Source organism: Oreochromis aureus, linkage group 15 (genome assembly GCF_013358895.1).
Source record: "Oreochromis aureus strain Israel breed Guangdong linkage group 15, ZZ_aureus, whole genome shotgun sequence".
Classification (NCBI taxonomy): Eukaryota; Metazoa; Chordata; class Actinopteri; order Cichliformes; family Cichlidae; genus Oreochromis; species Oreochromis aureus.
The window spans coordinates 17,669,602-17,688,662 of record NC_052956.1 but is presented as its reverse complement, the minus strand read 5'-3'; the positions used below and the strand labels follow the sequence as shown (position 1 = coordinate 17,688,662).

At 40.1% G+C, this 19,061-nt stretch overlaps 1 protein-coding gene and 1 long non-coding RNA gene across 2 annotated transcripts in view; one reads left to right on the top strand and one right to left on the bottom strand.

The window, feature by feature from the left end:
- The window catches only part of map3k5 (mitogen-activated protein kinase kinase kinase 5), an 82,375-nt gene extending 80,249 nt beyond the window's left edge, over nt 1–2,126 (bottom strand). Inside the window, exon 1 of the mRNA XM_031728534.2 lies at nt 1,146–2,126. Within this exon, the coding sequence (XP_031584394.1) occupies nt 1,146–1,581 (436 nt within the window). The 5' untranslated portion in view covers nt 1,582–2,126. The remainder of the gene's footprint in view (nt 1–1,145) is intronic.
- Nucleotides 2,127–11,859: 9,733 nt separating this feature from the next.
- The window catches only part of LOC120433050, a 13,494-nt gene continuing 6,292 nt past the window's right edge, over nt 11,860–19,061 (top strand). The window contains exons 1-2 of the long non-coding RNA XR_005608277.1: nt 11,860–12,091; nt 12,218–12,287. This is a non-coding gene — a long non-coding RNA (uncharacterized LOC120433050). The remainder of the gene's footprint in view (nt 12,092–12,217; nt 12,288–19,061) is intronic.

The window sequence follows — 19,061 nt, the reverse complement described above, 5'->3', positions numbered from 1 at the left end:
TTCTAGGTCTTTTATAATAAGGAAAAAAAAAATGCATCCTGCATATTGACTTTTATACATGTTGATTCTTTTATAGCTCCTGTCAGGTAAACTCTTTTTACAATATTAATAATGAGGGAAGCAATGATTGTGTCTTTAGGCTACCAGAGTTTGACAGTAACCCCCCTCAAAAACAAACAAAAAAACCCCAAAACAAAGTTAGCATCATTTGCAGAGACGCCACTCTTTGAAAGGCTTTGACGTGTCACACTGTTTTATATTTACAATATCTGCTGAACACGTACTGATACAATCTTAATGAAATGCAAACACTGGCTGCTGTTTCTGGCTCTCAAACACTCTGACCAGTCATATGCATTATAGTTGAAGAGTTTTTCATGGCTTAACCAAACCTTTCCAGTAGTATTTGGAGCCAACTGCTACATATACAACATGAATTAGAGGTGGAAAGTGCTTTCAATCAAGGGATTCAAGTTTGCTTCTCTGTTAGCAGATTCCAGTGGAAAGACCAGGCTCACGGCTCAAACCGTGACACTGAAGCACAATGCCGAACCCCACAATGGAAGAGGGGAAACTAGCCATAGGAGGGGGAACTCTAGCAATAATCCCCACATTAGTGGAGCAAATGATACAACTTCTCAGCAACTGTTGTTCAATGAGTTCCAGCTTTGTTCAGTGAAGTGTACATACCACTGTGATCTAAAGGAAGCAACATCAAGCCATGACATGCAGAGCAGTGAGATGTATTTAGGGAGCCCAGAGCAACCTGTCCTGCAGGCATAGTTTCCAACAACAGTGGTGATGCAGTAAACGCGACTTTCGAGCCCCTGAAAGGGATTTAGGGGAGAGGTTCTTGTGCTACTCTTTCATGAAGTAAATGGCATTCATGGGTCACTGACCTTTAGTGAGGTCCACTGCGGCTTAATCATTATAATGGAGAGCAAAGATTAAGCCTAAAAATCAATTTAGAGGATTGACCTAAAATCCTAACAGGCTGCCGTTAAGGCTAAAAATGACCTCATCTAGGAGGTCATAATCGTAGTAATCACTTTTATAAATGTTTGTCTTCTCACTTGCTGAGGGCGGTTTGGGAAGCTTGTTGTGGGTGGATGTGGAATTTATAAGCCTTTCTTCACTTGACTCACCTGCGTTGTAGAACCTGTCCAGCACGGCGGTCTCCCCGAAATCCAGTTTACCAAAGTTCACTGTCTCTAGCTTGCTGCCCACAGAATCGCAAGCGTCCTTCAGACACTGCAGGGCCATGCTCTCATGATTATTCTGTTGGCTGGCCTCTCCGTTCACCACATAGGCCACTGTCACCGGCCTGCTTTTGCAAGACTTTCCGGTGGACAGCAACCCTCCGGTGTCCAAGGGGCAGCTCCCGGAGATCGGGCTAAGTCCCCCACCTCCAGTCCCCGAATCATGCCAAAAAGTCCCAGCTGCGGGGATTCCACAGGCACCACCAACACCACCACCAGCACTGCTGTTGACGCTTGTATTTTCCCCGCTGAGGTTCTCTCTGCCGGGGCAAGCACCAAAGGAAGGTACCGCTAAAGAGATCCCGTCCTGGTCTTGATTCATCTTTCTTCAAGTGTCTTTTTAAAGCGGGGATTTCGATGAGTGGCTTCTCCACCAGTCCTCCATGGAGAGCCAGCGTTACGCACGGCGGTTACCCATGGAGCCTCTGCAAAGGCACGACGTGCAACTCTGCTCCTTCCACACAGGTAAACAGTCTGTTAGGAGCAGAGGTGCAGCTCCACATCATGCTGCATGACTGCCGTTGATTGCACGCTTACAAAACACGCGAATGGGGGCTGCAGGCGGACCGAAGTCACGACGATATCCGAAGAGAAAACACAGGAGGAAAAGCCACCAAATCCGCGCATTCCGTCTCAGCCGTCGCAAGAAATTCACATACTTCTCAAAGTTGAGCAACACAGCCACTGTTAGTGCAGCAACGCCCACGAGATCCACAAATGTCACACCGAGTCCAACTTAAGCTCACTTTAAATCCTCCGATCAGCGCAACGGCTTCTCAGCGCTGAAAAGAGAAAGCACACCGCGCACGCAGTCAGGGTGCCTTCATGTGTAGACAGACCCTGCCCAGTTTCCACTGTTATCTTCCAGGCCAGACTCACGCACTGGGCGGAGAGACGATACTCAGAGCCTGGGGTAGTGGGGCGGGGACACGATGACCATATGTGGAGTTGTGTACTTCAGAAAGGGAGGAGTCCCTTTGAAAAAAACCCCAAACAAAACCGCCCAAACGTCTCTGTGAGTCAATAACCTGTCATCTGGAGCGAAGGTAAAAATGAATAGGTTATTTATTTATCAGCTTTTTCCCGAAAATGATAAAAATGCGGGGAATTAGAGATCGCAATCCAGAACAAAAACACCCCTTTAGGACACCAATCTCCGTAATGACTACATTGTTTTGTCGGAGCTGTGAGTTGGAAGTATTTCATAATCCTGCAAACTAATTGCATCGGTTTTGCCCATTAATCTTCTGACCCGCATGGATTAGGCCCCACGGTGAAAAAGTGGTTGTGAAACAGGTAAAAGTCTGAGCACATGACCATGTGACTTTGTAAATCCTCTGGACAAACGTTAGAAGTGACTATTATTAGTAGTGATTGAATTAGTTTACAATAAAGCTATCCGGGTAGGTGGTCTGCTGTTCAGACGTGGAAGTGTCATCCAATTATGTTTCAAGGAGGCTCTCTTGTGGTAGGGACTTGATATTACAGTACATGCGGGTAAAATATGAATAGCCTGCATTTTATACTTGTGCCATAAAATACTTTTGTCCTTTATTAACAAATACATAGCAGATATTTATGACCTCTAGAAAGAGAAAGTGCTTTATTTTCTCTGTAGTAAATTAGTCAACAAAGACTTATGTTATATTGACAGATGAAGTCAGCAGGAGTCTCTGTGGACTATGATGTCTGCAGAGAACATAATAACCTGTAGTGAGAGTAAGGAGTAGGTGGAAGAGAGCCTAGAGAGTTGGAGGTATGTTTTGAGGAGAAGAGGAATGAAAATCAGAAGCAAGACAGATTACATGTGTGTGAATGAAAGGGAGACGTGTAGCAGTCAAGATGTGAGGTAAGGTGAAGGAGGATGATTTTAAATACCTGGGACAGGGTTGGTGTGACAAAATAGGGTGAAATGGAGGGAGATGATAACTGTGGTAACTCCAGAACGAAGTAGCTGAAAGAAGTTGAATAAGATGCTGAAATCAACGATGACCCCAAACAAAACTTGTTTGTCAGAACATGAGGTACAAATATGAACATACAGTATTTATATGTATGTGACAAAGGGTTAACAAATACACAAAACATAGCCATTGCTTTTAAATAAGGAAAGAGCATTCTTATCTCGGGGGAAATTCGTCTACACTTTATTTGAAGACATGAATTTCCTGCAGGGCTATTTCAAGGTGAGACGAGTCTTAAATCACTGAGCTTTAATGATTTTAACATTTTATCACTGGAGAAGGGGCTAATGTAGCACCATGACAATGATATTATTAGAGGAGTGAAGGCAGACATGAAAAAGGCTCCCATTGGAAATATTCAGTGCTGTTACGAAAAGTAAAAGAAGATAAGGGGAAAGAGCCACAGTGAATCCTTTTTTTTTTTTTGCCATTGTGCTCTTGTTTTGCCTATAGGCTGTTGTAGCTTTAGCACAGCATAAAGCTAAGATGACAGGAAAAAAAAGTCCAGGAAGGAACAGTAATTGTAGTTTTACAATTACACACTTTAACTGTCAAATAACGCCAACATTTCCATATTTAAAACAATACAAATTCTGCTATTATAACTTTTAGAGCTGCTGTGACTAATTAAATACCATCAGAAAAGGCACTGAGCTCTCTGCTGCTCAGGGTAAACAGGTTACATTACAATGTTAGTCTTCAGGGAAGAGTCTGTTTAAAGGATTGCGCCCCCGAAAAAGTGTGCTTTTCCTTTTCTGCCACTAGATGTCTCACATTGACCGTGGTTGAAGTTTCACTCAGCAGGGTTTTAGTGACAATGCTGCCAAACCAAACACATCCACGGGGCTGTGTGATTTCTTTAAACACATCTGTCTGCTCTTCATCGTTTAGCTGCGGGCGAATTACAGATCACACCAGCCATTTATCCATCACCGTGTCTCTCAGTCACACTGGAATCAAATGGAATGAATGTCGAGGTTACATCACTGAGGCAAATTACACATAATTGAATGCAGTGAAAATGTATTTTTTATTGAATTAGTTCTTGTTTGTATACCTCTTCCCTCTCCTACCGATGAATTCACATAAACCTACATACTTCACAGATAAATTTAAGTACATGTTGTCTAATAAAACATAAAACAAACACTTGCAGATAGATGTCAGCCTTTATCTCATTAATAAAAAAATAGACTAAAATAACAATGAAACACTGCAAAAGAAAAACTACATATGCTTTTTTCTAAACAATGAAAACTAAGCTGAAATGAGCAAGTCCATTCTTGATACCCAGCAGTCATAGAATGCAATCATTTCTGTAGGACTTATCTTCAACATAGAGCTAATGTAATGTGCCACTACGCTAAATGTCCCCTATCATATTAAAGAATTAAAACTAATTATTACACATTCATAAACAATTTTTAGCTCACACTGGTGAAGGTAATTGCTTTTTCCATATTGCCTGTAGTCTTCAATCATGTATTATATAGTGTGTAAAAATGATGATGAGTAACTTACCATTAAACAACATTTTAGACAGCTGATTTTATACCCTGTCTCACCTTTATTACCTTTATTTAACCAGGAAGTTTCATTGAAATCAAAGATCTTGCATACAATATAAAATACACGATCTAGGGAAAATTACAGCATATGTAATCCAAAATGTCGAGAGATCAAAATCAAAGTATCCAAGTTATTTAGTTATCCAAAATTAGAATTTGCTGGGCGTAAATTGACATTATGCCTTTTATCACATGGATATTCTAGGAACCTCTGAATAAGCTTAATTTATCTGATAAAATTTGGTTTGAAGTCTTGTTATTTTTTTAAAATGTAATTTATTGAATCAATAAACACAACTTAGTAAATGTTAATAGTTAAGAGTTGCAATATGTCCTTCAAAGGAACAGTTGTGTTGTTCACTCATCCTCGACAGACAGTAGGGTTTCCCTGGCAACACAATACAACAAGCCCTGCAGCTGTCATCATATACTGATTTCATTTTTTGCTATACTGTTAAATTCTGATTGGCTTAAGAAAATATGTGACATCACGTGTTTCCAACACAACCATTCCCACCTTAGATCTGTGAGAAGTGACAGAAGAAAAATATAAATACATGAAGCTCTCACCAGAAATAATCCTAAAAAAGTGTATTTTCATCTAAGGCAAAGGGAAGTTGATGGATTAGATTTTAAGGGCCTTTAACTACTGAGAAGTGAAGTATTTGACTTATACCCTATATTTTATATAATATATTTGACTTGACTCAAGCTGTAGAGAAAGTTTCCCTTTAAGGGCTTTAAAAAAGGATTTTATGGCTACTTGAAGACCCACAAACATCTTATCACTTTACAGCATTTGGGTATATCAGCAAACAGAATAACGCTGTCTTGAGAAGATGTTCTTGCTTTTGGCTTTATTTGGCCCTCTATGAGCTCTGGAGTGAAATATGTCTCTTAAGCTCCTACATGTTACACTAAGATGACATTTAGGCTCAAACATTGTCTCTCTGCTGTTTGGTGAGGGCCAGTCCAAACATCTATCTATCTATCTATCTATCTATCTATCTATCTATCTATCTATCATGGTAGTGGACACAGCAGGGTAATGAGACATGGCTGGAAATCAAGGAAATTAAAAAACACAGGAATTAAAACTGAGGACAAAGTAAAGCAAGTAAAACAGGAAGCAACAAAACACAGAGATAGGACACTGGCACAAATGCAGCAACTTGACATAAGGGAGAACTACAAGCAAAAGTTGCAGAAAATGGATTTAAAAAATAGCAAAAACTAAAGACTATAAATCCTGAAAACTGAGCCCAGAATATAATCATAAAGAAACTACCCAGGAAACGCCTACTACGTACAAAACTCAGGAGTCATGACAAATGAAACCCCTTCGATTCTGTTTGCTTTCATTATTTTCTATCCATCTTCTCAAAATTTTGGCTGATTCTTAAAAGGCACCAAGATAGAGCTGGCCAGCACCAGTATCAGCATAAGCACTTGCTCCCATTGATGGAAATGAGGTATTCAGGGCTCTTTAACATGTTTCAGGATACTGGGATGTAAAAGGTTGTAAATATATTTAATAAAACCAAAATCTTGTCCTAAACCTAATCAATAAGATTTTGAGCCCACACCTTTGGTAACGTGTGGGCACTTAATGTTGTTTCAAAAACTTGAGTTGGAGTACTTGTTGGGCAGGTCCTGGTTATATAACAAATCATAATACAGTGATTAAAGCAGCTGCTTGATTCTGTGCAGTGATGCAAAAGCACTTTAGGGGTGTGTCAGTATGCCGTGACATCACTAGATATAGTCAGAGGTGCAACCAGAGAGTGCAGTAAAACAATGCTTTTCAAGCTAGTATTAAGTCACTCTTAAATTAGGAGTTGCCAGATAAAAATGCACATAATGACCTTTTGTATAAATGTCAAGTTACATTTGTGATTGCCATAGGGCTGTGCTATTTCTCAGCATGGAAAATGTTTCAGAATGCATGCAACATCTAATTAAGTGTAAAGACTTTCATATATTATAGCGGAACAAGAAACAAATAATATACAGTGCGGCGTAATGAGTGAAGTTTGTAAGGATGAGAGTGTAGTTAACCATCAATAGGGTGTCCACGCTGCGCCCTGCAAATAAAGCTTTTCATTCTGCTCTGCCACAGACCATGAAATAGTCACTCAGCTCTGAAATAGAGAGAATCACTCACATGGAGAAACAGCGAGAAGTTCGGTTAGTTCTGCAGTGCAGGTAGGAGATAGATACTTGGAGGCACAGACTTATTGCAGCCCTCCATAGATATCTGCCAAAGTCTACACAAACATTAGAGGGAAACGGGGAAACAAAATTACAGAAATCTGCTAAGTTTGACAAATGGTTGGCTCCGCTTTGCCACTAGCTATTAGCCGGCAATGATTAATAAGTGAGAAAATAATTGCACTTCATTGAGATTGATGACGCCCCATTTAACCTCCCCACTCATCCTGGCTGCGCCACAGAGCACCAAGATGAGCCTCGGACACACTGCTGCTCTGCCGGCCTCATTGGCATCAAACACACACACACATAGGTACACACACAGGGACTGTAATGATCCTATGGGGCATTTTTAGGAGCCTTGTGGCGCTCTGATCATAAGTTCATTGTTAATAAGTGAAAAACAATGATCTCAGCTCTAGGAGGCCTCTGGGAAGCGCTCACTTCACCAATATAGAAGCATTTAAGTCAAACACCGTGGGGAATTAATGACAGCGGAGTCACCATTAACTGCTATGCTAACGAGTTTGTGAGCTTTGGCCCTCTTGTTAGATGCGTCTTCCTTGTGCGTGCGCGTGTGTGTTGGAGCGCTTGTACTGGAGAATCTTGTCGATCTGAAATGTACACGGTGAATGTGTTTGAATGTGATTTTCACCGGTTTTAAATGCAAACAAAGCGGCGGCGATCAGACGAGGCACGAGGAGTGCCGCTACGCCTTATCCTCTCAGTCTGTAAAGAGACATGGCCAAGGTTATTAAAGAAGGATGTAGCAGAGCAAGATGGCCGCTGTTGTGACCAGAGGCGGTGTGGAGAGATAAATGGTTGACCCAGCCTGGTGTCAGGTTAGGATTGATGCCACTATCAGCCCCACTGCTTTCCCAATGATTTTCTCAAATCTCTGATAGAGTGTGTTATCTAGTTACTGGCATGAGGGCAACGGCCTGCAGGCACAGAGAAGGTCAATCTATGAGGACAATCTTTGTTGGACTAAATGAGAAAAAAGACCTCACAAAAAAGAATAAAAAGCAGCTGCTAGGTCTCTGGGATAAGATAAGCCAAATTACTTCTCTTTAGTAGAATTGGCCTGAGGCAAAACATCAAAAAAAAAAAAAAAAGAAGAAGAAGAAGAAAAAAATTAAGTGAGGCTGGTGTGCTCTCTAACTTTAGTGTTGTAGATTTCACCTGGAACCTCTGCTTCCTTGAACTAATTTTGATTCAGTGGCAGCAGCACCTTGAGGAATGGGCTGGGCCAGTTTGTATTTGTCTGCTGGTTAATCTGCATTCAACAAATAAATCTCCTAAACAGGAATATCCAGAATATATAACACCAGTCAGCAGTATAAACTGGCTTGCAGACCATCAAACTTCTCCATAATCTCACTCAATCAACCCGCTTGCTCTTTGTTTTTTTCAGATCTGGGCAAAAGGGTTTGACTAATAGGTTGTAATTTACCGGCTGAGGTCTTGATCAATAATTCTATGTCAATAATGATGGAGAGGTCTGCGCGAGGGGAAATGATTCCACTCATTGTCTGAGAAAAATGAAGGCCTGGACATCACCCCAGGCTTCGGGCAGATGTCCACAGGTTCTCTGCAGCTATGACAGTTGAGTCAATGAGTGAAAAGACAAATAACACACATGGACACACACATACACACAAGTTTTTATCACAGTGTGCGAGATCAAAACTTTAAAACACACAATTACACACACATATTTCTCTAATGGATATACTTTTCACTACGATTTTTTTAGTCAACGGGACTTTCTCATGACAATCTCATTTTGAAAGCAGTCTTCTGACAGAAATATTGACCGAACGACTATAAATGGAGGGAACAATCTGCTTCTTTATGATCCAGAAAATTGCTAAAATGGTTTCAAGGAAATAAATAGCCCATCTTGATTCCTTTCTGATGTGGTGTGAAAATATAGTTTGTCTTATCTGCATGTACACAGCACATAAAACAAAAATAACCAAGCCAGATATATCTGTGTATCATAGATTTGTAATTACTACTAAAAACAGACATTAACTGTAATTATTTTCAAGGTTTTCTAGTGGATTATGTGTTAAAGTCGGTGCACGTTTTGGACAGGTTACCAATCTGCTCCAAACTGTTTATCTGGTAAACACCAGACCAGATCAGCTAGCTATAAGGTTGCTATAGTGAAGCACGAGGGTGGTAGCATCATGTTATGGGTGCTTTTTAGCAGCATGTATGGGCAGGAATTTCAGCATGACAGTAACACAAACAGCTACATTTCTGTTTGTTCGTGAGCCAAAGACCAGACTTAAACACCAATGTGGAGATACCTGAAGACATTTCTCAGACTGGGAAATCTGCCTGAAAGAATATGATAAACCAGGTGTGTAAATGTTTTAGAAACATAACATAACATTACTCTCATAACTCTCTTTCTGTTAACTTTCTCCCCAACTTCCCTTTCTTTCTTTTTTCCTTTTCCGTGCCCTGGTCTTGTCCGTTGTGGTTGTAATAACGCAACATAAAAAATCCTAATAACGCTTATATTTGATTTGTAATTATATTTTCTTTTATGTGTTCATTTGTCATTTGTTAGTTTTGGACAAAATAAGCTGAAGTGTTTTTTGCATTATGTTTTGTCTTAAAACTTATAGAATAAGTTTTTGGGGGGCATCATCATTAAATAACCTGGATCTTGCATCTTACACTTGTTCTGTGGTTCCATGTTTTACAGTCTTAGTAATAAAATATTAGTGAGACTTCCTGTGGCGAGGAATCCAGTATGTAGTTACAATCTTGATAAAAATCTTCTCAAGCTGCTGCAAGTCAGGATCTAATGCCTTCATCTGTCAGTCAAAGATAAACGTTCTTGACTCCAACCGACAGAGTTCAGGGAGTTTCTGAAAGCAGTCTAAATATTTTGAGACAAGCTTTTACTGAAACACAAGACACAACAGACCCGGAGCTCAGACTGTGGGCAGGATAGTAAGAGGAAACAAATGATCTCATATTCATTCAATTAAAACAGAGGTGCTCAATGTGATCGAGGCAGCTTTCACTTAACCTTTATTTCAAAACAATTCACTTCTTGTGATACAAATGTTAAAGTTAAATGTAATGTGCTCATTGAAAACTAAGCTAAAAAAAATAAGAGGATGATACGTGGATAGATAAAACAGCAGGAACAGCCCCCCAAAATCTAAAGCAATAAAATTAACTCTCGAGACAGTGCACAACTGGAGGGGAAAGCAATTCATGGCTCTTCATTGGCTTGGCATTGCAGGAAGGTGCCCCTTCATGAATTTTGTCTCCTAGCAAATACTGAAAAAATGCCAAAAAGCTGCAGTATGGTGGGACACTTACAACATGCTAATCACAGGAAAAGAGCTAGATGACAAAAAAATATTACTTAGGAAAAATAGTCTGGGAAAAAAGATAAACCTGAAAATGTACATGTGATATGGAAATAATAAAATGTAGACAAACACAACTTAAAAAAGGTTTATTTGAGGTTACTGTAAAAAGAGCTCTTTTAGAAGTCCCTCATAACACTCCCCTATATATCTCACTACGCTACAAGTAGAACTAGGAAGAAGTAGGAGTCATCCTTTTCCTTTCATAGAGGAAAGCTGTTTGTAGTACAAAAGAGTAACTTAACTAATTAAATTACTACACAAATACCAATGCACTGAAGCTCATGCAAGATAATGCTAAATGTAGTTAAACTACTAGTTTAATTTCAAGTAGCTGACTACCTGACTACCCTTAAAACAGTGTAAGAAAGTTAGAAGGTCTAGAAAGACTTTTATTTTGAAGAGACAGTACCCAACTGCTAAATCCACATCCATAAGGTCTTTGTAAGCCACTTTAAAAAAAATAAATTTGGAGTATTTATGACGCTTTCCACTGCAGTTTCTAACAGAAGCATGCACTCAGGCAAAATGTTTTGGTGACTGCTTGGAAAGCTTGAGAAAAGAAAAAAAAAATCTGTTTGCCCACAGAATCCAAATTCAAGACACATGTTTTAACATTTAAAAATAATTCAGGAGTAATCCATTCAAAGTAGACAGGATTGTATGCTACTTCTTCTCAAATTTTATTAAAATTGACCAGATCTCAATGAAAAATATCACCTTTTACTTGGAATAATTAGAAGTCGTTCAGGATTATTTTCAATTTGTTAACTGTCAGAAGAAAAAGATAAGGCAGCGGGAGAAAAAAACCCCACTTTGGTGATCAGATGTCACCTTCTAACATGTCCGACCCATAAGGGGACCTTCATCCTGGCTGGCTGCCCCTCCACTGAGGTGGGCAGAGGTGTGCTTTTTGAGCAGACCTGAACAGTTTGAACATTGCGCTCTAAGTGGATTGGGTTCCTGTCAGACCTGAGCGGTTGGACATTGATAAATTTCCTCCTGTGTGGGATCGATAACTCTCACCTTTCAGCCCAGGGCTGCACCAGAGTGGGACGTCATAATTACTCTGTCAAACTGAATGCCTGTCTGTGTTAAGAATGACGACTATACATGCATGTGTGCGTGTGTGTGAATGATAGAGCCAATCAAAACGTGTGCAAAGCAGTGCAAAGTTTTTTTTTTTCATGTGAATGTTCTTTTGTGTGTTTGGGAACGTATGCACAGAGATTTATGGATTATGTCAGTACATGTGGGCTTTAAAAGGTTGTGTGTCTGTGCACGCATTTGCGTGTGTAGGCCCAGGCGACACTTTGCGAGCTGAGCTGTACTGGTGACTGGCAGTGATTGACAGCTGAGCAGCCCGCCTCCTCCTTTTACCCTCCCACGGCTCTTTTTGATGCCTGTCACATTGGCCAATCAGCAAAGTGATCTGACAGCCTTCCTGACACACACACACACATAGGCACACATTCACAAATTTTAAACCTAAAGCCTGCTATCAACACCAAGCATCCTCTGGGTCTTTTTTTTTTTTTTTTTAATATCTAAATCTGAACAATTGTGCCCATCATTGTAATATTTTAGTAACAGTACAGCACAACAGTGTATTGAAAGTACTGAAACCGACCACAGCAGCCATATTTACTTACAGAATAGCAGCAACGATTAGCTCCAAAAACAACACGGTAGGGATTATGGGCCCCTCACGTCGATCATGTTAACTGAATTAACATACGCGACTCTCCTTTCCGCTGGCTCCTTCGATCTGTAATCTGTCCACATGCAATGATGATTTATTTATTTTGTTGCAGGGAACAAAAGCAATTGCAACCATCTGTTCCATCAGACACCGAAGCATCGCCGCATGCGGCCTTCCTTCAGGTTAGTGCGGCTTCATTTTAGTCTGTATCTGTGCACGTGTGCCTTTTGAGTTTCTGCATTTGCATTTAGATATGCATGTCAGCCTGTCAACATGACTCAATATTACATGTCTACCTATGACTGCAGTTTGTTTGCATATATGCCTTGAATGTAAACAAATATGCATTACTGTTCAGCGTGCTTTTAGGAGATTTTTCTTCTTTTTGTGTGCGCACGCGTGCGTGTGTCACAGCCGCCATGTGGTGCTGCTGCTGTCGGTAAAAGAGGCAGCCTGTGGAATTAAAAGTGAATGAAGCGAGGCTGCCTGCTCCTCATAACAGCACCACCATAATAATAATAAAAATAATAATAATGATAATAATAATCATGGCAATAATAACCTCAGTGCTCATTTAGACATCAATACTAATCACTCTCATTTGGAGGACAATAATAATAATCAGGCTCATTTAGAGTGCCGTTTCTCCACAGAGGCTTTCACTGCCTTTGGGGTTGGTTGGTGCTTAACCTAATGATAATAGTCATGATTCATGGCTCAACTCTCCCTCCCTGCATGTTGCTTTCACTCCATGTGAATACAGGAAGTGTGTAAGTGTGTGTGTGCGTGTGTGGGTGAGAGGAAAAGATGAGGGTGTAAATGTGTTTGTCTGCTTTGACATGTTGACACATACCAGCTTGTATGTATTTTTGTACTTTTTTAGGATGGTAAAGTTTACAGTGATTCACTAACCTCTACATTTAATGGCACAATCCAGTGCATAGTCAGTTTCGTCCATCATTATGATGCCGATCTGAGGAGGTGGCAGCAGTGCTTATAACGAATCCAACAGCGGTGAAAAGCAACCATAAAGGCCAAACTATAATTTAGAAAATTATACCTCAAACTGCCCACTGTAAACATCCATCAGTTTGACGCAGGGTTTTGTAATGCAGAGAGGTGCTATTATCAACATCTTTGGTTTGCTTTTACCTTAAATAGAGTATTTTGAATATAATGGCTACTTTAAATTCTGTCCCATCACCACTGAGCTCTCATTTCTGTTGTAACTTCCTGTTTGGCTCTTTTCTGTCAAAGCACTTTACTCTGTCGTAACCCACAGACTTTGTGGTACCACAACTGTATATGAAGATGATTTAAAAGACGCAGTTCTATCCAAACAATTTGACAGTTCTAAAATCTGTTTATAAACTTTCATACAGAGAATAAGACTGAACGTTACTTTTCTCTGTAAGTAAATCTCAAGCTAGTGTGATAGACAGTCAGTCTGGCTGGCTCTCTCTAAAGACACATGCAGGAAGAGGTTTGAATTTTGGTGCTGTATTAAAACTGTATTCCTTTATATACCCGGCAGCGGATGACTTCTCTGGTTGCAAATATAGAAGTCTGACTGCATGGAAATATATGGGAAAACTAATTTAATAAATCCTGTTATATTTTCCCTATTTTTGTCTGTGTTACAATAGTGGGTCCTCATATTAATGATGGCAAAAGTTAGACTTCTTGGTTTTGCATAATTTCAGAAAGAGCACATTTTTAATATGGTCACACAGCCCTGGATGTGAGCACAAATATCCCACCCACTGTCTTTTGTTTAGAAGGGGCAGCCAATCAGAGTCACGCTGGCTTTAAAGCAGGGCCGGCTTACAGGGTGAGGAGCTAAAACAGCTTGTTTTACACAAAAGATGAATTGAGGGGCTTCATCAAAGCAAGGAACTTAAACTGTGAATAATGCAAAGCTACTCCAGTAGAGTCTAACAAGAAACTCGTGTAAATGAGCACAATAGATCCCCTTTAATACAACATCATGCTCATTTTGTAAATGATGGTCCACCTGAAAGGCAGAAAGGAGGATTTGCTTTAGGGCAAGCCAGTCTACCTTGTGATTGGGAAGTGTTTATGTATGAGGATACAATGCCCCTTGATTTCTTAGTGCAGGCCACCCTTCCCAGATTCAAAGCATCAGGTACAGCCAAAGTGTTTAGCTCAAGGCGTCAAGACAGGACTAACTAATGTGTAATGGCATGGTGGCCACGTCCATCTTTAATATACAGTTTATGAATAAAATATAGCCAATTAAAATGTGTCATTTGCACCTTTAGTGCTTGAGTTATTTGGATCACATCTATATCTGTTTCCCTCCGATCATCTACACAAATCATTATTTGCTCTCTCACACTCAGACTCCAGTCGACACAGATGCAGGTTAATGCCACAGGAATTTAGGTGTTGCAATAACACTCTGTCAGCCCTTTACAAAACCATAAGGCCGTCTTCAAGTCATGAAATATTCTCTTCTCTTTCTGATGTATTGCGTGCCAGCACATGGGACAGGCAGGCACTAATGTAATTCCTTGCGAGTGGTGCTCATCTCATCTGGGCTCCAGCTTTGAACTTGTGGCTTGGCGGCTTTTCAGAACGAGACAGAAAATGGGGACAGAGGGAGAGAATTGTCCGGCACTGATTCGCTGTAAAAAACTCGGACAGAAGATCATTTCAGTGCCGCTTGGGAAGATCAAAAGCTTAGCTGGCAGAGAGCGAGTGCGAGGGGAGATGGTATCGCCGGGCTCTCATTTCATTCACAGACGAGTGTGAAATGACTTCATCTGTTGTGTGGACTCACACTAGACACCATTATACACTACTGTATCCTGACCCTCCCTTCCTCTCTCACTTTTTCCTGCACGCTGGCAGCTACAGGCCAAAAACCGCCGCAGCATTGTCCTAATAACATATCTGTTAGGTATTGCTTTGTGTATCTATTAGACACGCTGGCAGCTTTTACCTACATTGACAAAACATTAAAAGGGCAGATTCTTTAGCACTAATTGCATTGTAAGAATGTCTTACATAACACCAGCTGGATTCAATGTTAATTGCTTTTTTTTTTTTTTCTTTTACATTAGCTGAAGATCCCAGCCCTTAAGAACACTAAAGGGGAAAATATAGGAATGCTAAAAAGAGAAGATCAAACCTCAAGTCCAGGCCCACAGTAGTTTCAGGCCTGGCAGTGCACATCATTAACAGTCTGCCTCCTGCACTTAAGAAAGGAGGAAGGGGGGGGGGGGCAGCAATTTGCTCAAACTTCTGAGCCTTAAACACTTGAATAATTTACCACTGAAAGTTATAAATCTGCTTGATTATGGCGACAACAAACGGGCTGAACTCTACAGCTGTCTCTCTCTCTTTCTCTCGGCATCGCTGCTAATGGAGATCGCAGCGTACTTTGCAGGCAGTGTGGAGAGGAAATATAGAAGAAAGCGTCATGAGATCATAAGAGTCGACATAACTCAAGGATTTTACCACCTCTTTCTTCTTCTCCCTTCATCCCTTGTCTTCATTTCCTCCTTCATTAAATAAGGAGTCCGGCGCAGAGCCGGACTATAATGCTGTGCGTCGGCCGTGAGAGCTTTCCTTCCTGTTCTGCTCTCCCTCCTCCAGTCTTCCTCCTCTTCTCTCCCTTGAACACCCTGTTTAGCTGTTTAAGCTGATGACACAGAGAATATTGCATGTTGAAAGGCCTTTTCACCACACACACACACACACACACATTGACTTACACTCACACATGCACACACTCTTGCCCAGAGCGAAAGGCCCCAGGCAGTCTTTTTCCCGCTAGCCAGGGGCGATCATTCTGCCTCTATGATACTTTAACTGTGGGATGCCAGGAAACATTAGGCCTTTAAAAACACAGCTACGTTGCAGTGCAGACACTGACAACACACACAGACATACACACACACATACTCAGCTCCAGTCCTATCCATTCCTCCAAGGTCAGAAGACTTTCTGCAATCTTCCTGTGCAGATTTTGAGGTAAATAATTTAGTCCTTGTGTGGTTTTTTTCCTTTTAATCACCTTTTCCAAACAAACAATCAGAACTTAAAATGCATAAAAATATTGATGTTACACCATGCTAACTACTTGCAGGTCATTGCTGACCTGTTTTTCTTTTTACTACAACCTTCGGATGCACTCTAAGTGACACAACTTCAGTGTAAGACTTGAATCAGAAGAGTTTTTTTTTTCTTTGGAGTTGATCGTTTTAAAACCACATTAAGATTTTCTCTACCTGCAGGTGTGCATTTCATCTTGGCTGTGGCTGCTGCAACCACAAAAACTAAACCACAAACAGATGTAAAGAGAAATAACCTTGATGAGACTGTCCTCCTAAGAGGAATGACAGCTGTAGCACTTTCAGCAAATGTCCCAGGTGAATATAGAGCCACAAAGTCTGCAGGGAGTTAGAGGCTGTTTTCATTCACAGGGTGTAAAAAACTGCTGCTTTGTTAAAGCTAGTGGTGTCTCATGGTTACTCCAAAGGTGCCCTTTGGCATTGTGTCCTGATGTACGGTACTGGTTGTGGTATATTCATATATGGATGCTTCATATTATATTTAAATGTACTTGGCACCCTTTAGTGTCATTTTTCAGTTGCAGAGTTGATGATGTTTGTTAATGGTTTCAGTGATTTAATAAAAAGTGCAAAACACAAAACTCTCATGCAGGAACCAAACTGCAGTCGCTCATTTGACAGCCTAGTAGTTTAGACCATCACCCTCACATAGGGTGACCAGATGTCCCTCTTTATGTGGGAATGCACAGCATTTTTGTTCCTTGTCCCCGGGTCTCACATCTTGAGACAATGTCTTACATTTTGACTAGTTCTGCGTCACATGCTCTTTTCTAAGGTCTGGCATTTATCCACTGTATGAAAAGTTTTTGACGAGTATGACGGAAAATACCACAAAGTAAATGAGGCGACAGAGTTTTTGCTTTTTTGTCCAGTTATTTTTCAGTTTCAACAACAACATCAACAACAAAGAACTGAGTGAGAAGATGTCCATGATAAATGGATGGGACAAAAAAACCTACACAAACAAAAAAGTTGTTCAACATCTTAAACAGAGGGTCTGTGTTTGGTTCCTGTTTCTGGTCATTACATTTTTTTCTTCAAGCAATAATAAACCTGTGGACCCTCAGAGGCAGCAGACTGTCATAGCAGATGTGTGATGATAATGTTTTTGTTATTATATTACTTATTACTCTGCACAGAATATCAAAACGTGTTTAATAATGCATACAAAGATAATGAAAGCAAGGAATTACATTCATCTTTTAACAATGACTACAGAAGTGTTGCTAAAACCATGTTACTGAATGACGGAAGAATGATACATGAATAAAGTAAAGAAAGATTTCTTTTTTTAATTATTGTTGAAATTATAGTACATAAAAAAGAGCATCTTCCTAACACCATGAGGCAATGTACTTTGCAGTTTATGACAACAGCGAATTACTAGATACTATACATTTAATGTATGTGGGATTGACTCAAAATTCACACTAATGAATGAACTCCTCCTTTACCTCTTTGACCTGATTTCCATTGACACAGTGCCCGATTGACACAGCTGATTTCTCCTGGGAAGCAGCCTCAATTTTGACAGGTTCAGAACCAGCTGTTACATAATGAGAGCTGGAGTTATTTCCACTGCAAGAAAACAGAAAATCACGGTGAACACAATCTTCAGGCTCCATCTGAAACTCATGTGTGAATGTTTCGTGGTTGGCCCTCCTGTAACCATTTTATTGTTTCCCACTTTGGGGACAGCAGTGCTGGTGGAAACAAGATACTTGGATAGTAATAAAGAATATATAGACTACACTTCCAGCTGTAGCATTGCATCTGTAATTTCTGTCACAGGGCTAACTTGTATAGCTGGGACTTCTTGTCACGATTGAGATAATAAAATCCAACCTGCTGGAATTTTACTGCTTGATATTTTGTAGTCTTGTGGTGAAATGTTTCAGGAATGTCCATAAAGTCAGGAAACTCATCCCTGCGCTCTTCCCACATTTCCTGTCTGCCTCTTTCTGAGCTCGATGGAATAAGAAGAAAAAGGGCCAAACTATTCTGAAATGTAATATACTTCAAGAAGAACGAGGTATTTCATTGATGTAAATTTTTTAGTGATTGTATTTTCATATAACTCTGTCCTGTAGATAATCAGTTAAGATGACTGTTTGTTGTATTTGGCATTATGAACGACTCCAGCCTGTCCCGTCTCTCTCTTCCGCTCGATCCTTGAGCCTCTGAGAACTGCAAAGAGTGGGCTGAGTTTTAATAATAAAACATCTGACATGAGGATTTAGAGGGTTCTGCACTGGAATACTTCCTGTATCCTTGCAATAACTCTCATATTTTGCTCCAAAATCACAGAGAGATTTCTTTGTGAGCAGAGACACAATGAGACAGCAAGAGTCTGGAGCTCCTCTCATATATTAGAATTTAATGAAATGCATATTTTTGTCATTTAGTTTGAAATGCTTCCAAATCTAGGGAAATACCGGGATGACCCATATTTTGATATGCTCGTTATTAGTTTGTTTTCTTTTCATGCATTCTCTCTTCTCTACTTAAGGGTTCAATTCGTTCACTTTGAGTCCTCTGTGCCAAGCTGCTGTGAGGAGAAGCTGTATTTATACGCTGTGCACTGCTTACTATTAAAGCTTTATTACGATCAGTGCTGGATCCAACTCTTGGCATTTTGATAATCCTTCAAATTTGCTTTTACACAATGTAGGCAAAAAGGAAATGATCTATAAAAGTGAGACAAATACGTAAAAAAACATGGTGGGACTGGAAACATTTAGGTTAAAGTTACATTATGAATAATTTCCTTCACATTTCATAAGCTCTTCCTTCATTCTAAATGTGGATAATTAGCTTAGATCCAGCAGTAAAATGGATTGCTGTTCTTTTAGATTA